Source organism: Manihot esculenta, chromosome 7, assembly GCF_001659605.2.
Source record: "Manihot esculenta cultivar AM560-2 chromosome 7, M.esculenta_v8, whole genome shotgun sequence".
Classification (NCBI taxonomy): Eukaryota; Viridiplantae; Streptophyta; class Magnoliopsida; order Malpighiales; family Euphorbiaceae; genus Manihot; species Manihot esculenta.
The window spans coordinates 28,962,046-28,977,774 of NC_035167.2; the positions used below are offsets into that span (position 1 = coordinate 28,962,046).

Here is a 15,729-nt window from a genome sequence, read left to right on the forward strand (position 1 = left end):
GAATGAGTAATATATTTAGCTCTACACAGAAAAATTTCCAGCCTATCCTCCCAAGTCACATGTCCAGTTGGCCTGGCCCCCAATGGCCCTCTCCGAAAGCGCGTGCACTTCGTTCACTCACTGCTTGCACTCACACACACACAGCTATGACGAGAAGCATATTAAAATAAATAAATACATAAATAAAATAAAAAATGCTTTAGAAAAAAACAAAAGAGTCTCAATCTCTCACCTTCAAGTTGAAGAACTCATAACGAAAAACACAGTTTCTATGCCAACTCTAACAATATTTCCGCTATCCTGAGAAAATTCTCCTTTCTTATGGGCCGAAATCCCTCTCTTTCCCAAATCGATGAAGCCGCTGCTGCCACCGCCGCCACCACCACCACCTCCTCCTCTCCTACCTCCACCTCCTCTGCTACCGATGGCGTTCCTAATGCCGGCAACGGAAGCAGCAGCAGCAATAACAACAACAATGACCAAGGTCTCCACTTGATCCGAGATCGTTTACGTTTTAAGCGAAATCCTATTGGTACCTCCACCGCTACTTCTAATAATCAGGACAGAGCCGCCAAATCCTCTGTAGATCGCACTTCTTTACGCAGTCGATTGCACCATACCCCCAACCGAAACAATCGCAAGGGTTTTCTCTTTTGGTTCCCGTTTAGAGGCGCGTATTTGCTTTACTTTGTGATTTTTTTCGCGGTTTTTGCTTTCGCAATGGCGTCGATGGTGTTACAGAGCTCGATCACTGAGATTGTGTTCAGTGAGCACCGGAGATCAATTAGAGAGGGGTTGAGGTTGGGGAGCACCTTGAAATTCTTGCCAGGGAGAAAATCTATGGGGCTTGCGGAGGGGCATGGGCTTGATCAAGCGAGATTGCAGGGGAGAATGGGGCTTCGGTCTCCTAGGCTTGCGCTGGTAAGTGTTCTGATTTTATTTCCAAGGTTTGAATTTATTGATGGGAATTTCTAGTTGTTTTGCTAATTTGGATTTCTGAATCCTAAATAATAATTATGGAAACTCACGTTTTCAGATAATGCTGCCGTTTTTTTTTTATTTGGGGTGGGGTGGGGTGGGGGGGTAAATGAGCATTAAACTCTCTACGGGTTTTTTACCCTGGATACTCAGGATAGTGTTATTTATATTGTTATTATTGCTTAGATAAAATTGAATTAGTGGAAGTTCTTTTTCTATTGTCAGTTTAACTCATTTTGGTTAACTAAATGTTCAGTTGCAACTTCAATGTAATGGGTTTCTTTCCTTGAGAACCTGAAAGGCAAAGGGAGAAAAGAAAAAAAAAAAAAATTATGTTCAGCCACATTTTAGAGTTCATAAGATTGCAACGTCATCAGTTTCCTTCAGTTATGGTATTTGGGGAAGTTTACTGGAGGCTTTGGTTTATTGGCCATATGATCATGAAGCTTTATGTTATGAAATGATTCACCAGTTGCTATTATGTTTCACTTTATTATCAATCAGTTAGTTTTCTGCAACTGGAGGGTACAGCTACATTGGTCCTAATCCTAATCATTCAAAACAAATGGGAATCAGGTTCTTAGAGGGTTATGAAATTTTGGGAAGATAAAGCTGTAAGTGGAGAAAATCTAATGTGTATTAAGGACTGAGTTAGTTCCTGATGATATATGGTTCGGAAGGAGTTGTTAGGTTATGTGAATCATTATGTTGGAAATTATATGTCTACATACAGGAAGAGAGACAGAATTTTAAATAAAAAATTATACCTTGCCATCATTAAAATAAAGTTTGACCTTCCTATGCTTGCAGTAAACTCTGATGCATAGAGTTTTCATTTTGAGGAATTTGGAGAGAATTAGAAAGCAGTGGGCATACTTTTGTGGTAAGAACTTGAGGGATATGGAAAAGCTCAACAATTTAAACGAACTGAACAGAATAATCTCTAAAATGGAGTAAACCTGCAAACATTAGGAGAGAAATTGAGGAAGATATTACTGGCAGAAAAATTTCTTGAAAGACTGTCTAGTTTTGAGCAGAGACATCTTTGTCTAGTTTTGAGCAGAGACATCCACCTAGAATGGGTTTCATTATAGCTTTAGTTACTTGCTCCTTCCACTTATTCTCACATTCCTCAGAAGGGAAAAAAAGAGAGAGGATGGTAGAGGACCAAGGAAAATTTAAAATTAAAAAACAAATGAGTTTTAAGTTTCTGACAGTTGAAAAAAGAACAATTTTTCGCCAGAAGAATTTACATTGTTGAATGTGTGAAGAAAAGGGGAAAAAAAGGGGAGGGGAGGATTTAAGATTAGAAAATTAGTGTGGCTTTTTAAATTCTTATAGTTGAAAAGAGGTTAGTTTTTACTAGAATGTTGTACATTCCTGAAGGCATGGAAGAACAATAACTTTAAGGAATTTTAAGAAATGGAAAAAAAAAAGAAGACATAATTTTTACAAGAAGGACACAGGATATCCACGAATGTTAGTTTTCCCCCTTTTTCCTCAAAACTAAATGGGGCTCTGAAAATTATGATGAAAAAAAGGCACAGTTTTTACTGGAAGGATATATATTGTTGAAGGCATGGAGGAATGAAACTTTATGGAATTTTAAAAGAATGAAAAGGAAAGAAAAGAAAAAAAGAGAACCTAGGTTATGCATGGGAATATATGGTTGAAGGCATGGAAGGAAGAAAGTTCGTGAAATTTTAAAAAATAAAAGAAAAAAAAAACGAAAAAAGGAATAGGAAAAGAAATATCGTAGGCTATGGATGGGCTTTAGCTTTTCCCTCCTGTTCTTAAAATTATATGGGGCTTTAAAAATTTTGACAATTGAGAGGACAATTTTTTCCAGAAGGATATAAAATTGTTGAAAGGCATGGAAGAAGGAAATATTATGAAATTTTAAGAAATGAAGAAAAAAGGGAAAACAGGAAATGATTTCCCCATCTTTCTTTTTCTTTGTATTTATATATGCACTGTATGTGCATACTGCATACTAAAACAATGCATTTTCATCTTCTCTCTCTTTTTTCTTTGAGATTTTCTTTCTTGTTCATTTTTATCTATTAGAACTTGTAGGTTACAAGTTTCCTTTAGGTAATAAATAACAACTAATGAAGTGCTAATACTTGATTCTCTTTTCCTTTTCTACCTCCCTCTAATTAAGTGCTAATACTTGTTAAAACTGCTCATTGTTAATTTTAGATAAAGTTTTCATCAAATTCAACACCAAATTACAAATAAACATTTTTTCTTTGTTTTAATTTCAGTCTTAATACTCGAAAAAAAAAAAAAAATCTTAATGCCGCCTGATTGTTGGCAGATCTTAGGAAACATGAAGAAAGATGCACGATCATTGATGTTGGTCACTGTGATGAAGAATCTACAGAAACTCGGTTATGCTCTTAAGGTGAATGGCTCCAGCTATGCTGCATGTGATTGTTTTGACATTTCTGAGTGAATTTTGATATTTCATATCACCTCTTCAACTGGCTGATTTAGCTTCCTTTCAAAAAGAAACCAGCATCTAATTTTCGACTGCTAGTTTGAAAAGGCTTATGACCCTCATATGCCTTTGACAGATTTATGCCATGGAGAATGGAAAAGCAGAACCATTGTGGAATCAAATAAGTGGTCAGGTATCAATATTACAACCAGAGCAATATGGTCATATTGATTGGTCAAGGTATGTTTCGCTTGATGTTTGCTGGCATTTCTTAAACGGACTCCTCTTTCTGGTTTTTATTTCAGAATTATTTGTAATGATTAGTTTTTTTTTTAAAAAAAAATATTTGTTGTTCAAATAAGTTGCTAGGTTTGGTTAATTAACAAGTGCATCTTCCACAGCTTTGAAGGTGTTATTGTTGATTCACTTGAAGCCACAGAGGCCATTTCAAGGTGGGTAGATTTGATCCTAAGTGTAATTCACTGAGGGTTATCATTTTAATCAAGTGTTCCTTTGCTTAATTTCACCTGGGTGAATTGAGTTGGAATTTTTTATCTGATTGTATCCACCTTTCAGGACATCTTTCAAACAAATTATGTTTCATTTGGTTATACACGTGTTCTGTACTTTGATGTCTTTGCTTTGCATATAAAATTGAACCACAAGTACTGAACATGGAATTTTATTCCCTCAGTTGTAGCAAAATTTCCATATCATAAATCATGGTGTTGTGCTCCCTCATGAGGACTTGGATTGAGTCTGGTTGTTACTTGTGTTTGCTACTTGTTAGTGTTAGAGTACTGTCATTTAGGGTATGCAGTTCAAGGTATTTTAATGCATGAATTTTTATGAGCTTCCCTGATATTTTGTGAAATTATTACAATTAAGTATATCATATATCTCAGAAAATATAACTTGTTTTGATTTGTAAAAAATTTGATTGTTGTTGTGAAAGAAGATTGAGGTAGAAGTGATGCTGGAAAATTTTGATAAACTATGGTGCAACAGGTTTTTGTGTATAAAGCTATTTATATCTGCTGCTTTAGTTTGAGATGATTAGTGGGTTTTATATTTATGCAGCCTTATGCAGGAGCCTTTTTGTTCAGTACCATTATTGTGGATAATCCAAGAAGACACTCTTGCAAATCGTCTTTCGGTGTATGAGGAAATGGGCTGGGAATATATCATGTCTTATTGGAGAAGAGCATTTAAGAGAGCTAATGTTGTTGTATTTCCAGATTTCACTATACCGGTAATTATGCCTTCTTATTTTGATGTTTTACCTTATTTTCAGTCTGCTTTGTAATAGATATTCTTATGCAGTACTTTGTTTATATTTATTCTTCCATCAGATGCTATATAGTGTACTTGACACTGGAAACTTCTTTGTGATTCCTGGATCACCAGTAGATGTGTGGGCCGCTGAAAGTTACAGTAAGACCCATGCCAAGCACCAACTGAGGACAGACAATGGATTCAATGAGGATGATGTGGTGGTTCTAGTTGTTGGGAGTTCTTTTTTTTATGATAAGTTGTCATGGGACTATGCTGTGGCCATGCATTCCCTAGGACCTCTACTAGTTAAATATGCAAGGAGACAAGATTCTGAGGGTTCATTTAAATTCGCTTTCTTATGTGGTAATTCTACAGATGGCGATGGTTTGCAGGTAGTCAACTTCTTCGATGAACTTTTTTTATTTCATATATTATTATGTTCCAAGTTTCTTGTTTCCATTTTATATGCTTAAAGTGCCTCCTTTTATCAGATGAAGCAGTATCACCAGCTAGTTGCTCATCTGTTATTGATTAGGTGACGTTGATAATAATAATTTGAGGGGTTGGGAAAATACTTGAAGTGCCTAAAGTGCCTCCTTTTATCAGATGAAGCAGTATCACCAGCTAGTTGCTCATCTGTTATTGATTAGGTCACGTTGATAATAATAATTTGAGGGGTTGGGAAAATACTTGATGGATCAACCATGATGTTTTTATCTAGTTCTCTTTGTATAAACATAGGATCTTATTTGCTTCTCTGATATCTGAGTATTCGATTGTCATTTTCCCTGCAATTTAGTAGATATTTTGTTTTGACCCTATAGTGTGTGCTGTGAGTGTGCAGTTCTGGTTTAGGTCTATCTAAGAATCGAAACCGAACCGAAGTTCCATATGTTTCTGGTTCTGTTTTGCTGTTTTGTTTTCCAATTTGGTACAGTTTTTGGTTTGTAGGTTTCAATTCCAGTTCTGTTCAAATTTATACAATTTTTTCATAAAAAAGTCATATTTGAATTACCATTTAAGTTTTAAAGCTAGTTATGGATTCAAATTATATCATATATACATTTAAATTATTTACAAATTGATAAAGTATACTCAGTGTTGTTAGAGGGATGAAAGGTGCCAGGTGAGGCGTCCCTGAGGCTCTCGCCTTAGAGGGAGAGGCACCAGTCAGGTAAGGTGTCACCTGTCGCCGGCACCTCCATTTTTCTTTTTCAACAGTAGAAAAGAAAAAAAATAAAAGAGCATAATCTTGTTGGAAGAAGGAAGCAGAGAGGAAGAAGAAGAGGAGGAAGAAGATGCCACATTGGAAGAGAAAGTAGTTTAAATAATATAAAGTCGCTTTTTTTTTCTTGGAAGAAGATGAGACATGAAATCTTTGAACTTTTTTTACCCTTTTTGCTTTTTCTTTGATGGTATATAATAAATTATCTTGATATTAGTAATATAAAAATAAAATATTAATATTGGTATAAGTAATATATAATAAATGATATTTATTTATTTATAAATAATGTTTATTTATAGAAAATTAATATTAATTTATTTTCTTATATTTATATATTACATTTTTATTTTATTATTTATTATATTATTATTTCTATATTCTATATTATAATTATATTCTATATTTATCTTCTACGTCAAATAATATTATTATTTATTATATAGATTATTATATTATATTATTCTATTATATAGTATATATAGTTTATATAATTTAAAAATTTATATATTATTTTATTATTAGTTAATATTACTATTTAATTAATTATTAATTTTTTATTAATTTATATATTAATTATATATTTATTTAATTATATATTAAGAAATTAATATTAATCTTCTATGCATCATATATATATATATATATATATATATATAAAATGTATCACCAACTATATTTTATATATTTTCATCTAACTAAATGTTAAAGAAATTAATGTTTAGTTAGATTAAAATGTATAAACTATAGTCAGTATATATATATATACAATTTGACTTTGTTGCCTTTTCCGGAAAGGTGTCACCGGCTCACCGCCTAATGCGATAGGAGATTTTGTCACTTTAATGTAGGCTCGCCTTGATAACACTGGTGTGTGTATATATACACACAAAATTAGGCATAAAACAATAGTGTAAGTATATCATTTAATATATATATATATTTTTTTTTGAAATGGGGGATGGGGGATGGGGGATTTAATATATATTATAATTACCATTTTATAATATAACCTTTAATTATAGGATACACGTGTAATAAATGATTAAATATATTACAAATATAATGAAGGCACTTGTAGTTAAGAATAATAAAGTGATTTAGTATTTTTACAACTAAATTTATTAAGAAAAGGTAGATAAATAAAAGGTAATAATAGTATGTAAATTTTAATACATGATATAATAATTATAATATACATATATTATAATATTAATGTGTATAAATATATCTAATTATGTTTAAAAATATATAATCTACCTAAAAAATTATAGAAAAACATACGTAAAAAATCTAGTTTTGGTACAGTTTTGGTTCTGTCCTTAGTGAAGGACCAAACTCGAACTAAAACGATAAGATAAGTTTGATTCTGTATTGTTTTTAACAGTTCCGTATGGCTTTTCAGTTCAGCATGCACCATAGTTATTAAAGATGTGCTTGAGGTGCGAGGTGCACCAGGTGCCGGCCTCAGCACCTCTAGTTGTAGAAGGCGGGTGACGTGAACACCCAAGCGCACCTGAGGTGCATTTTAACCTGTCTATCTTTCTTTCTTTTACTTTTGGGTCTCTCAGTCTCACAGCTCCATCCTCTCTGACCCCCATTCCCTTCCATAGTTGTTAAAGAGCAGCTCCATCCTCTCTGATCCCCATTCCCTAATGGGGTCAGAGAGGATGGAGCACCTGAGGTGCATTTTAACCTGTCTACGTTTTTTTCTTTTACTTTTGGGTCTCTCAGTCTCACAGCTCCATCCTCCTTGTCTACCTTTTTTTCTTTTACTTTTGGGTCTCTCAGTTTCACAGCTCCATCCTCTCTGACCCCCATTTTGTTTTTTCTTCCTTCTCTCTTTCTTCTTTTCTTCTACTTTTCTTCCTGCACTCCATCCTCTCTGACCCCCATTCCCTAATGGGGTAACAGCTCCATCCTCACCCCCATTTTGTTTTTTCTTCCTTCTCTCTTTCTTCTACTTTTCTTCCTGCAAATTTGCTGCTGCTTTCTTCTTCCTTTCTTCTTCAGCATCAGCATCTTTCCTCTTCTTTTCTTCTTCAATGATTTTTGCTTCTTTCTTACTTTTTTCTTTTATTTTGCTATTCGTTCTAGCGTGGCAACTGGGCATGCTTTTTATTGCTCAGTTTTATGCCTCTGCTCTCAAATTAAGTGTTGGGCTTTTATTGGTTGGCTCTACAATTGTGTACAAAAGTTGGTGATAGTAATGAAGACTAATTTAGATCTAATTCATTTTATTATCTATTTTTGCATGTAATATTTTCAATTCTAATGTTCATAAATTGAAGATTAAAGTAAGTTACCTTTGTTTTGACTTCATAATTATTCATAATAAACTTATAAAATTTAATTTGTCATATTTAGTAAGTAATTATTAAATTAAATATATAATGAAACTGAAAATAATAATTAAAAATGATAATAATTATTTAATATTGTTTGAATGATAAATAAAATTAATATAATATATTTTAATAATAATTTTCACTAATTTATATGGTAAAATTAATAATAGTTATGATGTAATAAAGTAAAATAAAAGTAACAAAATGAATGACATATAGCATATATTTTATATGTAATTAATATTCTAATTATTAAATTTGGTGGTGCATATTTTAATGAATTTATTATAAAAATTATTATTATTATTATTTTTTGCGCATCATGTCTCTAGGCATGGCGTCTGTACCTTGTGCCTAGGATCCAAAACCCTTTGGCACCTTAGTGTGCCTTGAGTTTTTAATAACTATGTCCCTCCCTCCCAATTCTCCCCACAAGCAGTCACCTCTGTTTCCCGCTGGACATAGGATTTAGCCTTTTTTTTTCCTTTTTCTTTTTGTTCCTTCTTCCTTTTCTTTCACTTGGATTTGTTACTCGTTTGTTTATTTCTGTATGTTGCTGGCTTATTTGCTGTTTGTTTACTAGTTTGCTTCTGCCTTTTTTTTAACAGAGTGCAGATTGTTCATCCATTGAGTTTATGAGAATAAAAGAAACTAATGACTAAACTAAAAATTAAAACAAAAGAAACTAATTCATAAAAGACCCTGTTTTTAAATTTCTTGATAATTTTAATTTTTAATTGCGAGTATATATTCAGTTTATTTAAAAGGGTTGATTTTCTGCCTATTCAATTTTTGTCTGGTGATTAATTTGTTTATTAGAGATTTATGCTATGGAGATTTTAATTTTCTTTTTCAAGTTGTTTAGAAATAATCTGTTCTTGTTATTTTTTAAAGGTTGACTACTGATTTCCTAAATATGTTACTGAAATTAAGTAATACTGAATTTTTTATGAACAATTTTTTTTTGTCTCATGTCATTCATGCGTGCTCCTGGGCACATTAGTGCATGTTTTGCCTTTGATGACACTATGGTATGCATTGATACCACTTTGTTGGGGCAACAGTAACTCTGTTACTACTTTTAGTACGAAGTTAAACAGGAGTACATGAAATTATAAATTCATACATGAATTGAAGATGAAGATATTTAGGGTGGTTCACTCTCTGCTATCCATGAGTTGTCAATCCAAAGTCTCCATAAAGGACCAACTATTGTGATCTTTAAAATCTCTTACTTTCAAGACTAAAACCCCCAACACCCAGGAAGCTATCTTTCTGGTCATGCTTGCCTCACCGCATGCAGATATAAACATAAGAAACTATAACAAATTCTATCATAAACCTTTGTTGGACATATTAAACATAGGCATCTTTTAGCCCCAGAATATCTCTGCTCTTGTGTCGAAGTCATGAAACTGTTCTGCATATAGAAATCGAGTTCAGTTGTGCTTTTTCGCGAGTAGCCAAATAGCTTGACTAGGCAAGTCTCCAAATTTCACATCATCTGATCAAAAAGAAAACAAAAGACTAAATAGGAATGAGAAAAAGTAAACACTTTGTGCTACATCTGTAATGTATAAACTTCAAAAAGGAAGGATTAGGATGCAAGCTTACTGGGCTTTTTGATCCTGGTAATCAAAATATTCCAGTTATAGTTGTTCTTGTGAAAGATTATGTTCTGTAATTCCAATTTCTTAATCAAGTTAGATATAGAAAGTATGAAGGCGCGAAGGCATTTTCTTTTTTGGAATGAAGCAGAATGTGGAACTAGGTCTCAAGAATTGAAAGCAATAAAATTAAGATTTTCTCATTTCATTGTGGGACAAAATTTACGAGACTATTATCAATCTTATAATTTGGTCAAATTCATGGGATCTTTTTGTATAGGAGATTGCTTCCCGTCTGGGGCTTATTCATGGTTCTATAAGGCATTACGGCTTGAATGGTGATGTCAATGGCGTACTATTAATGGCAGACATTGTTCTTTATGGTTCGTCCCAAGATGAACAAGGTTTTCCCTCTTTAGTTACTCGAGCCATGACATTTGGAGTACCTGTCATTGCTCCTGATATTCCTATAATTAAAAAATATGTAAGCCCACTTTCTGTCTTTGATTTTTTTTCCTTACAATGAGCTCTCTTTATTCTCTCTCTCTCTTCTTCATTTTTAGCTTTCTAAACTCAGATAAAAGTCATTATTGAATTACAGGTTATTGATGGAGTTCATGGGTTACTCTTCCAAAAATATAACCCTGAAGCTTTGATGAAGGTTTTCTCTCTTTTTATATCAGATGGGAAACTTTCTAAGTATGCTCAAACTGTTGCTGCCTCTGGAAGACTGCTTGCTAGGAATATGCTTGCATCAGAATGTATGACTGGTTATGCAAGGCTATTGGAGAATTTACTCAGTTTTCCATCAGATGCCTTGTTGCCTGGTCCTTCATCCCAGCTTCAACAGAAGGTATGGGAGTGGAACTTGTTTCAGAAGAAAATAGTACAGGAAACTGATGACTTGTTAGGCATGGAGGGGAGGGATTCTTCTTCCAGAGGATCTAGCATTGTTTATTCCCTTGAGGACCAGTTGAAAAATCTTATTGGTTGGACTAATATCTCTGCAAATGGAACTGAAATTCCAGTTGTAGATATACCAATTAAATCAGATTGGGATGCTTTAAGAGAAGTAGATAGCTTTGAAGAATATGAGAGGCTAGAAATGGAGGAGGTATGCAATTTTCTTGCTAGCACAGTACAGTGTCTTTTGCATGAGTGCCTATTTCCTTGTTACCTCTGACTTTCATTTGGCTGACATGAAGGTTTATTTCCTGATTTGTAGCTTGAAGAAAGAATGGATAAAAATCCTGGTGCATGGGATGACTTATATCGCAATGCTCGAAAAGCTGAGAAACTCAAGTTTGAAGCAAATGAAAGAGATGAGGGAGAGCTTGAAAGGACAGGTCAGCCCGTGTGCATTTATGAGATATATAATGGAGCTGGGGCCTGGCCATTTTTGCACCATGGTTCTCTGTATCGTGGGTTAAGTCTTGTAAGTTATTATTTCTTTGTGAAAATTTATCATTTTTCTTATTCTGTCTATGATGCATGGGCATGGACACATTGACATGGACATGAAACGCAATAATTCTGTAAAAGGACATCACATATTGACAATGCAAATATTAAATAAATTCTAGTGTATTTGCATGTCTTTTTGTAATTAATTGACATTGCAAGTTTGTAACAGAAGCACATTAATTCTTACTAATATCAGGTGCTTATAATCCATCTATAAAAAAAAGGAAAAAGCAATAATGATACGAAACCTTATGCGTTTTGAAAATGCAATAAAATGCTGATATATGAATGCTAAAACGCCTGAGGCTAAAATCACAACTATTTGGAAAGTTCACATAAGTAATTGATATCAGACGAAGAATGACTAATTGGAAAAAAAAAATCCATAGTTCAAGATTTGTTGGCAATTGCAACCTTTGTTTTTAACTCCATATTCCACAATATTCAATTATGATTATTGTTTAAATCAGGATGCAGTGGTATGAATTGCATCAATATAGTTGCAGTTGTTTCAACATATGAGAATCTTCTATCTTTTGGTGATTTTGTTATGCTTTTAGCTACACTACCTTATAGGTAGCCAAACTTCCTTCTCACCTAAGCTATATTTGTATGGATCAGTCCACAGAAGCACGCAGATCAAGATCAGATGATGTTGATGCAGCTGCCCGGCTTCCCATCTTGAAGGACGCTTACTATCGGAATACACTGTGTGAGATTGGAGGAATGTTTTCTGTCGCAAACAAAGTGGATAGTATTCACAGTAGACCTTGGATTGGGTTTCAATCGTGGCGTGCTGCTGGTAGGAAGGTACCTTTTATTCTGGTGGAGTTTTTCAGTTAACTTCTTGATATTGTGTTATTTTTTTCTTATTTAGTTTCGTATAATTGTCACTGAACTTGTCATTAAATTTCAGTAGTCAGTGAACTTAAATTTATATCAGCAACTACTAAACTTCGAGTTTAACTGCTAGATTAGAATATTTTGAATAATTTAGCCACATTTTTATTTTGAATAATTTATTGTTACTTGTGAAGCTAGATTAGAATATTTTTACCCGCTTATCAGTTCAAAAATGTAACTGAATTTTGTAAAAAATCTAGAAAACATAGGGATTTCATTGAAATGAAGTCATAGTTGGATGATTATGCTGATACAAATTGAAATTCTTAATATGAAATGAGCTTTCTACAGGGGAAGCAAGATTGACATTCCTGATTGAATAATTTTAATATGTTAACAAAAATGATTAAATACACATCCCTTACACTCTACTTGGTTTTTGGGAGGTAAGGAAGGTTTATAAAGTTTATAAACCTTTCCTGGTTTGGGAGACACATGGTAATTGGTGACCATAGTTTTTGGAAGTTGGGTATATATTGTAGAAAACAGCCAATATCTCCCTCAATTACTCCCAAATTTTTAGCCCAGGAAATTGGTGGGTTTAGATTCTAGAATTTTTGGCCTTAAATGGGTACAGGCCTACCATTTTACATCCTTCCCTCTAAGCAAGGTGAGGGACTTTTGACAAATTGGTGGTGGTGAGAAAAAAATTTACCAAAATGTGTTGAGCACCAATTTAGGTGGTTTAATATTTCAAACTACCAAACTCTATTGTAAATTGCGTCTCGGTGCTTTTCTTTTCTTTTTTTTTTTTTATAAAAAAAAAAGAATTGTAGAAGCAAGTGTAGCTCGCAACTAGCCTGCTGCATGCGTCCAGCAGCAGACTGATGCGTCTGTCAAATGCGTGCACATTTTGTCTCACCCAGCCTTGTGGGTGAGAATAAATATTTTAATTTTAATATTATATTTATAATTTTAGATGTTGATTTTTAGTAAATTATTTCAAATAATAAATTAGTTTGTGTAATACGAAATAAGGGTGAAACAAAAATTTTAATTTTCAATATTATATTTACAATTTTGAATTATTTATATTTATTTTAGGAAATCTAAAATCCACACTCGCGTGCTAATCATGAGTCACTAAAACACCTCGACATGATTTACAACAGAGCTTTGGAGGTTTGAAAAATCAAAACATCACCCTTCCGTAATGAGTGGGCACTCAACGCCTTATAATTTTTCTTTTTCCACCTCCAATTTGTCAAAAGTTCCAAGATAAGCATTTCTCCCTCCAAGCAAGATAAGAATGTAAATTTTACCTTACTGTACATTTCATCAATGCACTTTAAAAAACCATACCATCATTCTCCCCAAATTGGTGTTAGAATTCTTAAACTTGCAATTGTTTGCATCTCCTCTTGTTTAAAATTGCAATTTTCACATCTTTTTTTCTCTCAAAGCAGGTCTCATTATCCATTAATGCTGAAAAGGCTCTGGAAGAAAAGATACAAAACGAAACTAGAGGAGATGTAATGTACTTTTGGGCGCGGTTGGATGTTGATACTGGAGTAACAGGAAACAATAATGAACCAACATTCTGGTCAATTTGTGACATTTTAAATGGAGGACATTGCAGGTATGTTTATTAAATGTTAGTTGGATATTCATACGAAGTTCCTGTTGCCGCATTTTGTATGATGGTATTAATGTCAATCATTTGCATGGTACAGCAGTGTCTCACACTGTCACACATTAAACTTTTACAAGGTTAGTTAGAAATTGCGCTTATAGCTGTTGGTGTGATGAATATGATGGTCCCTTCTATTATCTGGCCCTAGTCAAATACAACGTGTGTTCAAAACTGAATCCAAGGAAGAGTCGTTTTTAGATGCCATAAGTGGTCCAATTTTGCAAAGAAGCCAAAATGATAGGGTGAAGGCAAATTTTTAGTCATTGTCATTGGACTCCCAGATTATTAGCATTTGTTTTGAAGTGAAAATTTTATTACATGAAAGTGAAATGTGCTTTATATTCAACTGCTTTTGGCTTCTTAATGCATGCAGAACTGCTTTTGAAGCAGCCTTCCGCCAGATGTACTCCTTACCATCCCATCTTGAAGTTCTTCCTCCAATGCCAGAAGATGGAGGCCACTGGTCTGCCCTGCATAGTTGGGTGATGCCAACCCCTTCCTTCTTACAGTTCATTATGTTTGCTCGGTAAGTAATGAAGGTTATGCACAATTCAGCTTGCAGAATTTGCAGTCAAGTTGACTTTTATATTTGAACGGCAGGATGTTTGTCGATTCTCTTGATGCCTTGCATACCAATTCTAGCCAAGTGAACTCTTGTTTGTTGAGTTCTTCAGAGCTTGAGGTAAGGCGTCTGGATCCTGCAGTTGATGCTTTAGATGTTGAGTCAGAAACATATAATACTATTTTTCTTAAATTTCCTTGTTTAATGATAAGCAGGAAAGGCACTGTTATTGTCGGCTATTGGAACTCCTCGTTAATGTCTGGGCTTATCATAGTGCAAGAAAAATGGTTTACATAGATCCACAATCTGGTTCTTTAGAGGAGCAGCACCCAATCAAACAAAGAAAAGGATCTATATGGGCGAAGTACTTCAATCTTACATTGTTAAAGGGTATGGATGAAGAACTTGCAGAGGCTGCAGATGATGGTGATCCTCCAAGGGAAAGATGGTTGTGGCCACTAACCGGCGAAGTGCACTGGCAAGGAATTTACGAAAGGGAAAGAGAAGAAAGATACAGGCAAAAGATGGAGAAAAAGCGGATAACAAAAGAGAAACTAAATAAAAGGTTGAAATCCGGATACATTCAGAAGCCACTTGGGAGGAGGTAGTTAGGAGGAAGTGTTGTAACTCTGAACTACGAACCGACTATTTACAGTTCTGGAAAGCCTGGTGCCTAACACACAGCTATAGGAAACGGAGAAGAATTTTTCAGGCGAAAGCTAATTTTTGTTTTTTTCTTTTTAATCTTCTAACGGCTTCAACATTGATTCATCAGTTTCCCATATTTGCCGAATACGTATACTTATGGAATGGAGGGGAGAAGAAAAGATAGCTTCCCTGAGATTGCAGCTTTACTAGAATTGAAGGCCTTTATGAAGGAAAAAAATTTAATTCACGAGGAGTATAGCACCCATGATTCATTGAAATTCTTTCTCAACAATTCAGAAATATTGGATCCATTCCAGGTACTAAAAGCAAAGCATGTATTCTTTCATTATTGTACATTCTTCCAGCAGTGTAGAAGCAATTTTGGTGAGAATAAATAATAGTTTTACAGATTTTTCTTTTTCATTTCAGTGCTCTACAATAGCAGTTGTCCAGTATTTCATTGGATTTATATATGGATAGAGAACCACTTGAATTTCCTTGCAGGATAAGAGAGTTTTCTTCATAATTATTGAAATCTAAATTATTGAAATTTAAATTTTCATGACTTATTTTACTAATTTATCTTTAAAAATTTCTTTCAAATTTTGAAATACTAATGTTATCAAGGTTAATATTAGAAATT

At 33.8% G+C, this 15,729-nt stretch overlaps 1 protein-coding gene across 1 annotated transcript; it reads left to right on the forward strand.

Moving 5' to 3' along the window:
- The first annotated feature begins 203 nt into the window (after positions 1–203).
- On the forward strand, positions 204–15,509 carry LOC110619221. The gene is made up of 14 exons (XM_021762520.2): positions 204–921; positions 3,299–3,385; positions 3,558–3,661; positions 3,823–3,873; positions 4,502–4,673; positions 4,774–5,088; positions 10,157–10,360; positions 10,478–10,990; positions 11,102–11,311; positions 11,962–12,150; positions 13,650–13,822; positions 14,250–14,402; positions 14,477–14,558; positions 14,654–15,509. Exons 1-14 carry the CDS (start codon positions 322–324, stop codon positions 15,044–15,046), a joined length of 3,246 nt encoding a protein of 1,081 aa, XP_021618212.1. The 5' UTR covers positions 204–321; the 3' UTR covers positions 15,047–15,509.
- Positions 15,510–15,729: the final 220 nt, after the last annotated feature.

Excerpts from the sequence above, each read along its gene's own strand:
- LOC110619221 (XM_021762520.2), top strand. The coding sequence starts at position 322 with ATGGGCCGAAATCCCTCTCTTTCCCAAATCGATGAAGCCGCTGCTGCC. Across the intron at positions 12,151-13,649 it reads GGCGTGCTGCTGGTAGGAAG|GTCTCATTATCCATTAATGC; the intron begins GTACCTTTTATT and ends CTCTCAAAGCAG. Across the intron at positions 14,403-14,476 it reads CAGTTCATTATGTTTGCTCG|GATGTTTGTCGATTCTCTTG; the intron begins GTAAGTAATGAA and ends TTTGAACGGCAG.